The sequence below is a fragment of the Harpia harpyja genome, chromosome 14 (assembly GCF_026419915.1).
Source record: "Harpia harpyja isolate bHarHar1 chromosome 14, bHarHar1 primary haplotype, whole genome shotgun sequence".
Taxonomy (NCBI): Eukaryota; Metazoa; Chordata; class Aves; order Accipitriformes; family Accipitridae; genus Harpia; species Harpia harpyja.
Genome location: NC_068953.1, coordinates 21,965,319 through 21,981,042, shown reverse-complemented (window position 1 = coordinate 21,981,042; position 15,724 = coordinate 21,965,319). Strand labels below are relative to the sequence as shown.

Sequence of the window (15,724 nt, the reverse complement as noted above, 5' to 3'; positions counted from 1 at the left end):
GGCATGCAGTCAGAACAGTGTAATATCAAAGAAGCCCTTACTTGTGGCCCAGAGAGGACAGAATATTTTGGAAAATTCTGGATTAGAAACAGAAAGCACTGGAGAAAATTGTCCATGACACCAGATCAAGTGACCAGAACACCAGTGTAATGCCAGCGAGCCGAACTCCTACATAAAAGCTGCCTGTAAATACAGTAAGGACAAAGATGTGCAAAATGAAAGCTACAGAGCAGGTTTGTCATATAAACCAAATATCTCAGAATTGCTGAAAGTGAATTTAAAATTCACTTCATCAAGTGCAAGTAGAAGAGGTGTCATCCTAACTCAGCAGTGCCAATATTTCTGTTTTGGGGAGCTTTTCTGATTAGATTACTTCCAGGAATGCACCAGAATTAATAAACCCAGGCTTTTCGATAGAGTTGAGGTTCTCTGAACTTCTGCAGGTAAAATCCTGAGCAGGTCACTTAATATTGTAGCAAATTCTTATATTTTAATTTTTGACCCTTTTATTCAAACTTAAAATAGTTCCTGGAATCATAGTTTCTGGTTTTCTTGATAATGATGTCAGTATTTAGGGGCTTCAGCTTTAGCAAACTGAAACCCCAGGGTTAAGACTTGGGAAGTGCCAAAGTGTAACTGCCAGTGAACACGAGTTAAATTTGTCAACTTTATCTGACTTCTCAATGAGAAAATAATGCTGTAACAAAACCCGGAGACAAGGTGAATATTTCTAGTGCCAGGAGGCTGAAAACTCAAATGGTGTGTGGAAAGATAAACCTCAAAGCTGGTTCTCTTCTGTGAGAAATGACTGGCATTTAGACACGTGCTGGCATGCACTTAGTCTCTACAATTGGAAAAAAAAAGTTTAAAGGAGTCTTGAGGTTTATTCTGCCATTTGCATACTGAACATTTTACTGTCATGACTTCAGGGGAGCAATGCGACTGGTTTTAGTTGTATGTATTGGCTTCTTCATGTTTAAATTACTAAATTATTGTCCAGCATGAAATTTTTTCCCCAGAATCATAGTTATGAATAAGGATGAAGCTCCTTTAGTCCAGGAGAAAGGTATATTGATGCATTTACTTGCTTTTCTGTGTGTAACAGAAACTTGCTAATGCAAGTTTTACCCCGAAGTCAGGCTTTTAAGCAAGAGAAGTTTTCTTGGTATTAGTAACTAGTTTGTATGTATCTCTTTTTGCATTGTTTGTTATCAGACTAGGTGTTTTGCTGCTTAACTTTGTGAAGTTAGCAGTATAACTTACAGCTTACTAGCTAAACTACTGTCATCTGTAAAAGCATAGCTTATTGCTGATTGTTAAAATTTCTCCTAAAATTGCCTTTTTCTCCCCTTTCTGTAGCAGGTATACCATACCCTTATTGCCATTTAGCCAGTACAAAAACATGGCTTTTAAAGATCTTTATTTTCAGTTGTTGTTCCCTAGTAATTATCTGCTCCTGCTTCAGTATTTTTCTGTGTCTTATCTCAGGATCCTTTGTAACTGAATTTTGGAGTAGCTGAGGGTCCATGAAGCCCACTAAAATGTTAAAGTATTTTGAAAAAAATTATGTGGGGGAGCTTTGTGCTAAAGATACTGTGCTTGTAATATGGGTGTAAGTGTGCAATAGTTCTGCATACTCACAGTTGATTTCTTTAAGATTTAGGAAATACTGTGTGTCTTCCAGCAATACTCCCCTAGAAAAACACACCAGTGACAAGGGGTTTTTTGTCTCCCTGTAAATAAACACTTGTTTAGCAGTTACAGCCTGGAGGTCAGAGACAGGTTCATTGTGGCTATGAGTAAGTGCCTTCTGAGGCTAAGGATCTGATGACTGCTTTGAATGCTAAGTATTTGTTTTATTCTTCATTTAAAGTCCCCTGTGCTTCTCCCAGGGTTTCTGTTTCACTTGTGGTTGTGGTCTCTGTCCATCGTCAGTCTGTGTGCTGTTAACTAGGTACAAGTTAGTTGCACTGATGATTGTGTGATAGTGCAGGAGATGGCACTGAAACCCTCAAACATTTGGCTTCACCAGGAGCTTCCTAAGGGCTTTGTATGTGGGTTTTCCAGTCTCCCTTTCAGCTTTCTCAGTGGCAACGCACAACAGCGGGCATATAAGTGCAGTGATTCTCTGTGAGGAGGCTTGTAGTTCTTGCAGAAAATGAGGGCTATTACTGGTGCAATTCCCTTATTCAGTGATGCGCTACAACACACCAACCTCTATTTTCTTTAGGGGCTGTTGCCTTCAGCCTCCTACCTTTGTGAATTAAGAGACTGTAAAAACACTGGCTCATTTTATCTACAGATATACCCAAACAGTGTGGAGATGTTAAATGTGAAAGGGCGCGTAATCTCACAGGTCAATACAGATTCAAAGTAATCTTGACTCTCCTGTGTACCTAACTTTCACCGTGAGCTCTGGCCTCGGCAAGTGCCACGTTGCTGTTGGGAAGAGGAACATGCTGCTGTAGTAAGGAAGCAAAAGGGCAAACTGACAGCTTGCTTAGTGCAGGCTTTTGTCCTGTTCAAGTTAGCATCAGGCTATTTCCATGGATTGAAATTGTTCTGTTTAGGCCAGGTTGGTAAATTGTTGTTTAATAGAGAATCATGCAGATCTTTTAATAGATCTTTCCTCTATTGTCACTGAGTTTTGAAAAGTAGTGTGACAGTAATAGTAGTTATTTAGGGAGCAACACTGGCACATGCACAAGTAATTTGCATATAAACACAGATTTCTTTTATGTAAATATGTGACTTAAGTGCTAGTAAAAGGCAGCGGCTGATTTGGCGTCCAGCGGAAATGAGTCTCTAATTTCCTTCCTACGTTTGTTTTCCCTGAGAGTTATGAAAAGGGATGATCTATTTCTGTGCACCTCTTGTTGTAAAAATACACCTTTTGTTATGAAAGAGGTGAACAAGGGCTTGAAGGAGAGAGTGAGGAGGAAGGAGGCTGCAGGGCTGGATTCCCACCAGAGCTCCTCCGGATGGGCCCTAGCTCCTTCAACACATGGGTCCTGATCTTGTTTGGCTCCTCACGTGAGCCCTAATAAACCTCTAATTTTTCTCTTTATTTTAGAGCTCTCATTATCTCACTTACTCTCTCTTACTCTGCTTGTACCTACGTCTCTCCTTCTTGCTGCTCATAAGCTTTCCCTCTTTCTCTGCAGGTGCCCTGCTCTAGGGCAGGCACCTTTCCCAGGGATCACCCGATGCAATTGGGAACAATGAGGCAAATTAAAAAACAGATATAGTCAATGGTAAAGAAATCTCCCAACTGCTGGTATGATCTCAGCACGTGGCACGGTATCTTCCAAGGGCAGGATCTGTCACTCTAAGATCTTTCTTGGAGTCTAGTTTGACGTGCACATCGTCCCCTGCGGTACAGGGCTGCAGGAAGCAGATCTTCATGCATAGGTGTCCCCGGAGGGATCTGGTGCTCGGCAGGTGTGATTGCACTGTAAAGATCGTATTTGATTGACCAACTTGGTACAGTCCTATGAATTAGATGGAAAAGATTGAAGGGGTCTTCCGGCTTGCACAGGTACAATTACAAGCTACAGTATTTCGAAGGCAGCTGAAAGGGTGGAAGGAATTTGTGAAATATTTTTGTAAAAACACACCCAAACACTTCCTCCTTCATTTCCCCCATATGTACTCATCATTTTTCTTCTGCTTTAGAATAGATAGAAACAAACTGAAAGGAATACTTTTATAAGCTGGAGGCAGGTGCAGGTTTTTTTCAGTAACTTTCACTATCAGATGCTATTTTAAGATGCTTGTAGCAGCTGGTCGTTCTGTTACTTCTCATGGTTACTGTCTGCTCAGAAATGTTGAGAAAAAAGCTCTCCAGATTGTGCAAAAGACTCTCTAAGGAGTTAAAGCATCCCTGTTCCTCTCGTGTGATAAGTGGAGGAAGATGTGTGCTCGTTTCATGTGTTTGTGAAAGATGGAGCTCATCACATTTGAGCCAATTAAAAAACGAAAAGCCAAGTGTGGGATCTAAAAACCCAGGGATCTGTAAAAAACGCCCCCAAAACAACAAACCCAAAACCTTAAAAAAAAAAAAAAAAAAAAAAAAAAAAAGGCTGTCTTAGGGTGCCTGTATTATCTGCATATAATAAACATGCTTTTCTTAAGCTTTGTATTTACCCTAGATAGTATTTGTGATCTTCTGCAAGGACTGTATATTTCTTACAGCTTACATCAAGAAAACAAGGCTGGTTTCTTTTGGTCGTCTTATTTCAATTCAAGCATTGAAGCATACAAAATTGTCTTTTATGAAGCACTTGTACTAGTTTGGTTGACAACAACAGGTCAAGGTTTTATTTTATTTTATATTTAAGTTTAGCATCCCGCTATGCTGTGCAAATGAGTCTGTAACAATAGAGCAATAGAGGAACAGGATCTGTATCAACAGACTGGCATCATTTGAAGCCCTACAGGGAAGCCTAAGCTCAAATGCAATGGCAAGATTTGGAAGCTGGCCAAGACATGACCCTGCTTTTGCAGCAAGTCGGCTATGCAATGGAGATGTTAGCTACACTTCAGCAGTGCGCTCCCTTTGATGCTTGTTAGTACTAAAAATAAGTCTAACACTGATTTCCCCGGGCTAATTAGCCTGTGCAGAATCAGATTGAGATTAGACTTTTTCTGGTGCCTTATGAAACTTAAGTTCAGGTATTTACCATATGCTGTAAGACACAGCTCCAGGAAGAAAAGGCTGTCTTAGTATCTCAGTATTGTGATGTATGCAGCATCTAATTCACTGTCCCTTGTTAGCTTCTGTGATCATACCCAGGGAGGAATGGTCTCAGGCCCACTTAGGTCAGCCTTTTGTTTTGGACTTGTTCTTTCCTCTAAGGAAGGGCAACGCTTGAGGGTGTTGATAATCCAAGGGACGTCCTGTTCCTGGTAAGGTACTCCCTTTTCTTTTAAATGTTTTAGATACCATATATGAGTGTAACTGGTGCTGGGTTTGGAATGCTCCAGGAGAAACTGGTAACTCTGAACAAAGGTTTACTTTATTTGGGGGATATTCTCTTATCTCTGTGGCTGTTGATGCTTACTATAAAGCTACTGCATTTCCAGATAAGGTACTGAAATAAGCCATTGCAAAGAAGGAAGTGTAGGTTTCTTTTTCTAAAGTAATTCCACTCTTAGTAATGATTCTTATTTGACTGTGTTCTAGAAACAGTGATGAGAAAAGCCTGGAGTACTTAGTATGATCTGTTGTAGAAATAACCACCCAGCACATACAGTTGTTATTTAGCCAGCTGAGAGCTGTTTCCCTGATATTTTCCTTTTTCTCCCAGGGGAGGAATGGTTTAATTTATGGCTCTTAGGGCCAGAGGGTGGAATTAATAGCAAAAAGCTAGAAGGGTGTGAAAAGAGGATCCCAGTCCCTTTCCCCCCTGTTCCCTTACCTCCTCTTTGATGTCAGCCTCGTTTCTCAGTGCACTGAATTCAGAAATTGTAAATCTAAAGGGGTTATACTCTTATTATAACTTTCAATAGCCAAATACTATGCTGCATAGCAGAAGTGTAATTAGCTTTGCTTGTAACTTGTACAATGTCTCATGCGTTAGGTTTTCAGCCAGTGAATCTGTGCCAGGCAGGCAGAGATTGGGGTAAATATCCTATGCCAGAACAGCCAGAATCAATAAAGGTTTTACAATGAGGGAGTTTCATTAATTCCTTCCAGTTGGAACCTATGTTAAGATGTATGCAAGCGAGGAACTTCTTCCTAACAGCCTCTAATGCACGTTAGTATTTTCAGCTACGATGGGTTTAAATGTTGGCTAGCATTTAGTTGTAGTTGAAAACATACTGACTGAATCGGCCATTACGAAGATGGATGGCATGCAAACTGACCCAATGTTTTCACCTTAATTGGATAAGCAAATTGAGTACAATGATTACTAGATTTATGAAAGTTGTAATAGCAGTGGTGGTGTGCTCATTTGCATTTTTACCTTCTTGCTGGCTTTGAGGATGCTTCTTGAAAGCATTAGCAGGGAGCGTTTCAGGGGTGCTTCAGTGAGCATTATGCACTTCGGAGTGTGCAGGGAATGGTTACTTAGTGAAGAAAGACAATATATTCCATAACTTCCAATATGTAAATCAATTTGGTTTTGTTTGGCAGTTTAGTTATATTGGGCACTTTCATAATGTTTTCAGAGTGTCTTGCAGTATTTCTCACTTGCGGCTTTTCTGGCTTCCTGACAAGACAGTAAGTGAAGTAGAATTGCAGAATGATTTCTCTAGGCTTTTGATGGCATTTGAAATATCTCTTATAGCCACCTGCTAGAACATCTTAAAAAAAAAAAAAAAATTTAGCTCTAAATATTATAACAAATTAAGGGAGTAAGTAGGGAGTGTTATAGTGAGAGAAACAAAAGCACATAAAAAACCCAAAAAAAATCCCAAGGACCATAATTAGAAGGTGCTTAAGGGAGGATAAAATGCTAGAAATACTTGTTACATCAGTCAGTCGGTGAGCTGTGACCAACTTTTCTGTCACTAATCCTTTCCGTCTTGCCCCAATTGCCCCCCAAAGAGGAAGAGACGGCAAAAGAGAAGGATATAATAAAAATGACAGGTGCAATCAAAAGTGGTCTCTGAAGTAAGAGATTAAACTATACGGATTCTTCTGAGCATCTGAGATTTAGCAGTATATTAAAGAGAAGGCTGAAGAAGATAAGAAAAAAAAAAGTCTTTTTAACCTAATACATAAGAACAAGGAGCCATTCAGTTAAATTAAAAACAACAAAGTTAAAATTGATAACAGGAAAAGTTTCTCTTTGAATGATTACTGTTTGCAGATTTTTGCTACAAAGTGCCAATGATGCAGGGAAAGAATAAAGAGGCCAAGCTTAGACCCAGAATTTGGCAAAGTACCCTTTCCCTGTGGTTGCTTAGGGAGTATTCGGTGATACAGTTGGCACCGAACTTCTGAGTCTGTGGAAGGAAGAGGGGAAAACTTCTGGCCTGTGGAGGATAAGGAGCATATGAACAACGTGTTGGTACCGAGAACACACTTTTTTACAAGCATGGGAGAATTTCTCTCTCTTTAAAATTATGTGTTTCTATTGCTGTTGCTCAGTATGGAAAAGAAAAGCAGGAAAAAATTGATGTAGGAAGAAGGAACAGTTGTGCATGTGAATACATGCTGGTGTGGCGTGGGTGTACCCCAGGAAGCCTGGCACCCCTGGCTCCAGCACTGCGTGGGGGACAGTGTGGTCCACATCCGTGATCTTCCAGTGACCTCTCTGGGGGACAGATTTCTGGTCATCTGGTGCTGATGTGTGTGTTTTCTGCTTGAACTCGGGACGTGAAAAAAGTACCAGTCTGTTGATGGCTGATGTCGGAGTGCATTTGCCCATCAGACTGTATTTACCCTTTTCTCAGATTAGAACAGATTGTGTATTTATTTTTATTTGTATATTATAGCCATCATTTGGATTAATTTGTTTGTAAATACAATATTTATAAAAGGAAAGTTATAGCTGCAGCAGGAGTGTGGGTGTAAAGGTTCAGAGGTGGAGTATGGCCAAACTCCTTAGCAATCCAGGGATGGCTTGTTTCTTCTGTTCTTCTGTGGCCTCAGTTCAGGCAACCCAGTGCTCCCTAGGCAGCAAATATCGCCACCATGTTGCACCAGCATGGGAGCTGGAGTGGAAGCTGCTAGGCAGCAGGCAGCTGGAGCCATCCCTGTTGTCTTAACCAAAACCCAGAAACTTTTCCCCCGTTTTTTTTCTTGTTTTTTTTTTTTTGTTGTTTTTTCCTTCCACCATGGTTCTGCCTGGCTTGAGGAGGACTCTGCTCAATTTGGGGTTAAATGCAAGCAGGACTCAGGTACGGTATGGTCCCTGCGCCATCCTTGCTGAATGGGCATTTCTGTTCAGCAACTGAGGGAATGTAACTGGAAAAAGCATTCAACTGGGGGAAAGTAACTGGAAAAACCTACAGGAACAAGTCTGCTGCTAGGAAACAAAATCTCAAAGCAAACAAAACTGACAGCAGTGGGTCGTGAAAATGAGAGGGGTGGAGAATAACAGGAAGGGAATAGGAAGCAGTAAGAGCCTTGGGAAGTGGATGCTGAGCTGGGTCCTGCCTTTATTTACAATGTCTTTATTTCAGCAGGTTTCTACGCATGTAGGCAAGCAAAGCAGAGAGCACTGGCAGTAGGTGAGTTGTTTAAATGAGTCCCAATAGTGTGTTTCATAACGTGTTTAGCCTAATAATTTCTGTTATTGGCATGTGATGTAACACTACCAAGGAGGCCTGTGGCTGCATTGTCAAGTTTTTATTTAAAGAGGGAAGAACCTAAGTGAAAGCTGTCAGCCAACAAGAACAAATTCAGCCATGTCTCTGGTGAGCTTGCACAGGGTGTCAGGTGCTGCTCCAACACAGGCATCCCTGCAGCTCCAGTCAAATGTGTTAGGGTAGGCATTTATTTCTTTCCTCCTCCCCCCTGTAAATCTGATCATCTTGCTCTTCACCCCAAGTTCAGTGAGAAAAGAAAGCCCTTCCATGCCTTTGTGTGCCTCAAATCTCCCTCTGGGAGGTTCGGAAAATTGTTTTTGCTTCTCAGTGATGCTGTGAAGGAAAAAAATAACCTCAGTTTGTCCATGTGCGCTTTGATACTGGGTCTGACTTCTGGAGGTGAAAATACTGTGTTAAGCTGATATGTCTATACTAGTGTACCTACCTATTTGGGCAAAATTTGTTACTGCCTTGTGAATGCATGTAATGCCATTAAAGCTTATTATGTTTTGTATGGAATATAACGATGCTGATATTAATCATGTATATACCAATATAAATGGGGGGGAGGATTGTGCAGCTTTAGTTACGTAGTAATACAGTTAAAGCATGTCTTGTAGATGCCTGAACACTCTGTAAGTATGGTGGGGTTAGTCATAAAATTATTTAAATAAGTTAAGTAACTGGCTATACAACCTCATTCAAATTATTGAATGTAAGAGTAGATTTCTTTGGAAGGAGACAGTGATTTCTCTATCTGGATTCATCCAACAGTTGTATTTCTATTGCCTGTTCTGGCATTTTCCCTAGTGACCAGGAAAACAGTGGGATAAGTAATTTTTGATCAACTATCCAATTGTTATAACGTAAATACACTGTGAATTTTGGAAGCAGCAGTCCATGTAGTTAACAGTATATATTTCTAAGGATATAGGTATATACTGTAACCTCTGTGTGTGTCTTTGGCACTGTAAAGGAATAAATCTGCAGGTTTCATCAGCTTTTTTCTTAATGAGTTTTGGTGATGATTTGACTATCTCTGCCTCACAGAATAAGGATGGTTGCTCAGCTGTTAACCACGAAAGACGCTGTCCGTGAGGGTATTCCTGTGCACAGAGTTGTCTGTTCGACCGCTCCCTTACGATGCAGATACAGTAGGTGATTTTGCTTTGGCTCTTTTCTTCTTCTCCCTCCCTACTGTATAAATGCTCAATATGAATCAACTCAAAGTCAAGAGTCCACCAGTAGGTTTTCAAAATCTGTAAGTGATCCATCCGTCTATTTTTGTTCTCATTTTCTCTCAGTTGCCTTCTTTATGAGGAAGATTAATTGTGCAGCGGTGACTTTCACTGGCAGTGGGTTAATGCAAGGGAGTGTTTTGGGGTCTCAGCTGGGATTCCTCATGTCCTGTGTGTCCTCTTCAGCCTCAGCCACTTTGTGGAGCTGTTTTTCGTGGTGTTCTTGTCCACTAACACATCATGCAAGAATCCGTATAGTTTAGGAAATAGCCAAAAACCCCTTATATAGGCTGGAAAAGTGTCAGCAGAAATTACAGTGCCAGCTTTGCTAACATTTTTTCATGTGGTAGCATTATCGTGATTTAACTCCCATCAGTAAGTTTTGTACAGAAACAGTTTCAAATTGGATAAATCTCAAATTTTCACAAATCAGGACTTAGCAGAAGAAGAAATATAACGTGTCCTCTTAGCAATCATAAAGTAGTGGGCAGACATTGCATTTAAGTGTAGGATTAAATACTTGTTCCGGCTGTTTTCCTCCTAAATAATCAAACCTACCCACCAGATTGTATTTGGAAGGACTTACTAATGTGGCATGCTTTGTTTTAACCGTTTAGAAAAATGATTGAAAGTTTCAAGATGAGACAACATGAATCATAATCTTCAGCGGCTGTTCACTTTCATGATTGACTTGCCTTCTTCCTACATTCCTTTGAGTCACCCTGGGAATCGCTGAAGCCGTTTCGTGCAGGAGGCATTGCTGAAATTCCCCTTGCAGCAATGGACTTGGATAAACCATCCGTCTGGGGATCCCTGAAGCAGAAAACTAGACCATTCCTGCAGAACCTAAGTGTGAAGAAGACAAAGAAGAGGTCTAGCAAAATGGTAGAGAGGAAGGTCCACTCCTTGGACCGACGCCTCAGCGTTTCGGTGCCTGACATGCTGGAGGTGGAGGCTCTTACGGAAGAAGAAATGACTTATTCGAGTACTCGGGTGTTGTCGAGCTGCTCCCCCAAGAGCTTTTCCAGGTCTGTGGTGTCCCTGAAAAGCAGAAGCGCTTCAGTGAGGCCGGTGGGAGAGGACTGGCCGTGGGCATCGCAGCAGGCGACACGCACGGACGTGACAGTCGCCCACCTGGATTCGCAAGTTGCAGGCAGCCCTGTGTCCCAGCAGAAGAGGAAATCCAGTGATGACCTCTTTGATCTGCTGCAGAGCGCCCACCTGAGCGCTGCTCTGACGGACGAGGGGGTGGAGGTAGGTGGCTTTGGGCATCAGCCAGGCTCGGTGCCTGCCTCAGTCTTGTTGTGTTTCTCCTTAACTGTCTGGGTTATAAAGGGAGGAGGAGGAGGGGGCCCTACTGAAGGAATGAATGGGGGATAAAAATAAGCATGAACCGTACGTGATATACAAATTATTGGAGACTAATTCAGGTAGCCTTTCTGTCAGTCTGGAGCTGCAAAATAACCCTGCTCTGTTTTGTTTTGTTTTGTTTTTTTTTATTTATTCTGGCAAGGTTATAATACTTCAGGTTTTTTGGATTTGTTGGAATTGCTTGCTTAAGTCAAAAGTTGTTGCAGCCCTCTGAACTCTGAAATGTGCTGCTGTGATACATTTGCTGTGGTTATCCTTTTTGGTTAATATAGCTTACCAGGATTGCTATATAGCAAAATCAATGTGCCATCTGCCCACGCAAGACCCAGATGAAGGCAAGAGGTGAAAGATGATGGGTGATGGGAAAGAGTGAGGTGAACTCTGCCTCTACCTGGAATTAACCAAAACAAGCACGTGATGGAGAAGAGTGAACACATAGCATCACGCTCAGGGCTGCCCTTTGGGTTTGCATTGTGATTATTCAGAGGAGGTGCAAACCCAAAATATTTCCTCTGCTTTCCCTGTCTTGTCCCCCTTCTTCCCTCCCCCTCCCCCCCCCCCCCGTGGTCAGTATTTCTGTGGTTAGAAATAATGTCCCATGAACAGGAGGATCAGAGACCAATGGGCTTCAAATCTGACATGAAACAGTAATTCCTGCCTGGCCTGAGCAAAGTGGGGGATACTGTGGAGTTGCACGACGACTTTATAATATAGACAGCAGGTGAAGAGTGTGGCTGCGTGAAACATTTTAGGCAAAATTTGTTTTCTTTACGTTTTGTGGAAGTGTATCTCCTCCTGTTGAGTTTTCACTGGGAAGGTTAGATTTTGAACTTTGTATTGAGGCTTTTTTCCCATTACCTAGTTATTGCAGGTATGGTAGCTGCTTTCCTTAGTCATCTAAGATGCAAAAATGGGAAACATGTTTTGGTTTAAAGTCCTCCTTTGGGAGTGGTGATTTCACAGGTTAATTAACGTTTTTTAACTGCATGTTCAAAATGATGGTTAGTGCTGCTATGGGGAAAATGGTCCTTTCTGATATAAAACTGCTTGTTCTGCATCTCAAAGGTCTGTGTATTCTTATCAAATCGGTGTCAGCTCCTAGTCTGTTGTGATGCAAAATGTCACTGGTGGTTACTGACCATCACTTCCACTTTAGTGTTGCTAAATTGTTAACACATTGGCTTCAACTTACTGGAGTGTACCATTATTCAGAGAAAAATAGCTGAGATGGTATATCACTTTGTTTCTGTGTTTAAACTTTACTCAAAAGTTGCAGCAACTCAGTATAGGGTAGATTGGACATTATGAACATGTCATTATTTTACAAGTTTTTCCATGTTGTTATAATGATAGCAGCAGTTCTTTCCTGCTGTTGTAGACCAAACCCTCTAACATAAAATTTACCATAGCATTACCAAAGTTAATCCTAAATCCTGCCTTGACTTTGGGCAAACAAAGTGCTTTAGGAGGAGGTACCTGTATAGCGATGGAATAGCTTAACTTCAAGTCAAGTTTCCTCCAAACGCACAGTCTGAGTCTGGCTTATGATCTGCAGCATTTATATCTTTCCCAAAATGTGTATTTGTATATGTGCTTGTGTGTCTAAAACCTTTAGTATTTACTTTTATGGCAAATCATCTCACTCCTACCTTCCTTCCTGTAATCTGCCTCCAATTACAACTTTTAAATGCAGAAAGATTTTTTTTTTTTCCTGAAGAATACATAGAAGAGAGTGAAGCAAAAGAGAGCAGAAATAGATAAGGAATACTGAACAAATTTCACTATGTTTAAGTTGAATGTGGTGAAAAACTCAATATTCAGCTTTTCTTGTACTTCATTGAACAGCTACAAAATTTGTACTCTGTGGGCCTCGGATGGGAACAGTTTATTGCAGAGGCTGTTGATCTCCTATTACTGGCTGGGGTTGCTGAGGAGCACAACAATAGTTTGCATCATTCTTTTGTGAGCATCCTTCACTGATCAGTGAGGTAAATCAGAAGGAAGGCAGATCCTGGGAACAAAACAAACTAAAAAAAGCAAAAATATAGGTTGAGCTTCCCCCTCACCCCTGAATTGCTTGTCACATGCCACCTACTCATTTCCTGATTATCTTTGGTCACCCAACATCATGAGATACTTTCCGAGCCTCATGCGTGAGCTCAGTGGGGGCTTGTGGTTTTTACACTCGTCTAAACTCTTGCTACAGAGCTGTCAGTGCTTGGAGCATGCCATCTGCAGTAAAGGCTCTTGCCACAGGTACCATATTTCCATTTGCTAAGAGATTTACTTTATCTGTTCTCTATTGCAGCCCAGCTAGGCAAATTGGAAGGGTGAAGAAACAACTGAAGTTGCACTGAATCCCTCCCTGATTGATTTAGGTTGCAAAGGGCACTGTTAACGCCACTTTTTGCAGTTAGGTTTTGTCTGTGGTCACACGTCATTGCTGAAGTGCTCTAACACCACTTCTTCGTCTTCTTACTAACACCTTGCAGTGAGTCACTGGCAACCCAAAGCCATGTCCCGTTGCTGATGCACTCAGTGCCCTTGTATTTTGAATCACTCTTCTGCAGAAAACAAGAGGAGGTAGAGGTTGGCAGGAGGAACATTTGATTGATTTTTTTTTTATATATATATATTCATATATATACTCTTGTTTGATTTGTTTTTACACAGATACACTTGGGACTGTGACCTTCTTGGTGGATATGGCCGCATTTGTTTAAAGTTCAGAAATGCCACTGTAGTTAGATAAAAATCAACATTTCAGGACGATATTTTCAGCAAGGCTTTTGTCTATATTCAGCAATCTCTTTGCAATTAGCTACCTAGAATAATAGCAATTTACGTTATATGGAGCTAAAATGAAAGAACAAGCTTTTTTATTTAAAATTATAGTCTTTGTTCAAAATCTGTCGATTTATTGCAAGTAAACAAAAAGCAGAATAAAGACCAAATTATAACTTTGAGGGTAATTTTTTTATTATAAATGATATCAAGCTAGCAGAGAGAGTACTTTATTTTAGAATTTCAGTACAGTCCCTTGATTCTGTGTTTATGCCATGTAAAACAAGCTGTAAAGAGAAACCATTATCAGTGCCAATGATGGTGCCTGAAGGAGATTCCTGTGAAGCCAGAGACTACAAGATATACTAGGTTTAATGCACACAAGTGAAATTTTATGCATACTAGTCAGGAAATTCAAAGTTAGGGTTCCCCTAGCAGCTGTAACTCAGCTCTGTTGTGCGAGAAAACTCTTCTGCTGCTCTTTATGATGATAATTTTTCTACTTTTAATGTGTTTTTGCAAGGTGGCCAAGTTACGATTACTGTGGGAACCATAATGTTAAATTTCGTCTGTCATGCAAGTGAAATTTTACTTGCAATGCTGGATTACTGTACTTCCTGATATGTAATATCTGTATTTGGGGGGAGGAGAAGAATTACACAAAAGCATATTTATATTTATTTCAGCATATCAATATCTCTAAGATTTATGATCTTTGGTGCAGGAGCTGGGGTTTTTTTGTTTGTATAGCGCTCCACACAATGCAGCTCTCATCTGAGAGATTTGGATGTTACCACACTGCACATAATAACATTTTCACATGAGGATCGAATTCCACCTTGTGTGCGTTTCTGTAGACTGAGGTTATTTTTAGTATAAATCTTTGTATTTGAATGGGCTGTGATTGCCCTGCATTAGACCAAAAGAGTTGCCTGGGCACATAGGTCCTCTTCAGCTAAAATAATGATCATAGACTGTTGTGGCAGTCAAAATAGCATCAGAGGTGTCTTGACCAATGAATCCCTTCTGTGTGTCCAGATAGTCTAGATGCTGTGCCACCGTAGCCTCAAGTTTTTAGATGAATCAGTATTTAGGAAGAAATGTTGGACTTCCTCTCCTATGCTGGGCATTAGATAAAAAAAAAATCCTTTGAATCTTCCAGTTACTGCAGTAAGTGGGGGGAAGCACATGTCCAACATCTTTTTTTCCCTTTGACCATTTCTTTCTTTTTCCCCTGAGTTTTGGGTTGTTTTTCTTGTTGGTTTTTTGGGTTTTTTTGTTTTTTTTTTTTTTTTTAAAAAACCAAAACTTTTCCTGGACCTTGCCTTTAGGGTGATGAAGAAGAAATTGTAGTCAAGTGAGAGAACAGCCAGCTCTCCAACCCCAGGATATTGCTGCTGCTGCCACTGCTTCACCACTTCTGGCAATTTTTTATTTCATCTTAGCGAGGACACTTGAGATTCAACAAATAAATTTCTGCTCAGGAATAGGGATCATCATTGCAATGCTGACTGATAAGTCACCAGATGCAGTAACCTTCAGGCATCGGGAGAGTTTGGGGGAAGGACCTTCAGTACTGAAAGCACAGGTCCGTACTGGGGAGGAGGAGAATTTATTCCAATAGCTGGAAGCAGGCACTTACTGTTTTAGATTAAACTCAAGAGACTAAGTGCAGTTCCTGTAAAAGAGAAAAAAGAATTGTCTATTTAAATTATGGAGGGGAAGGTTCTATAAGCAGAAGTAAAAGGATTTCACTGGTTACACGTATGTATGAGTACTTTCTTGACTGATACTAGGACTATTTTCTTGATCCCTATATTTAGTGTTGTCTAATTCATTTTATCTTTTTTTTTATAGTACCCATGTGGAGAAATGGATCTAGACTCTTCCATATCATCTCAAATTTTTGATAACCAGATGGTAAGTTCTTTCATTTTAAAACATTTTGAAACTTGATCAGAAGCACAATTTATTTTAGGTTTAGGTTCTTACAAATTTAAACACCCAGTAAAAGAAGCCTTCTATAGATTTCTCCAGTGTGGTGGGTGTTTGTTGGGTTTTTTGTTTGT

The 15,724-nt window shown here is 40.6% G+C and overlaps 1 protein-coding gene across 2 annotated transcripts in view; it reads left to right on the top strand.

Moving 5' to 3' along the window:
• Window positions 1–9,309: 9,309 nt before the first annotated feature.
• The window catches only part of MCTP2 (multiple C2 and transmembrane domain containing 2), a 107,796-nt gene continuing 101,381 nt past the window's right edge, over window positions 9,310–15,724 (top strand). Inside the window, exons 1-3 of one of the 2 annotated variants that reach the window (XM_052808485.1) lie at window positions 9,310–9,416; window positions 10,118–10,754; window positions 15,513–15,575. In XM_052808485.1, coding sequence (XP_052664445.1) covers window positions 10,281–10,754; window positions 15,513–15,575 — 537 coding nt within the window. In that variant the 5' untranslated portion in view covers window positions 9,310–9,416; window positions 10,118–10,280. Of the gene's footprint in view, window positions 9,421–10,117; window positions 10,755–15,512; window positions 15,576–15,724 lie in introns of both variants that reach the window. The other variant, XM_052808484.1, reaches the window with a different exon arrangement.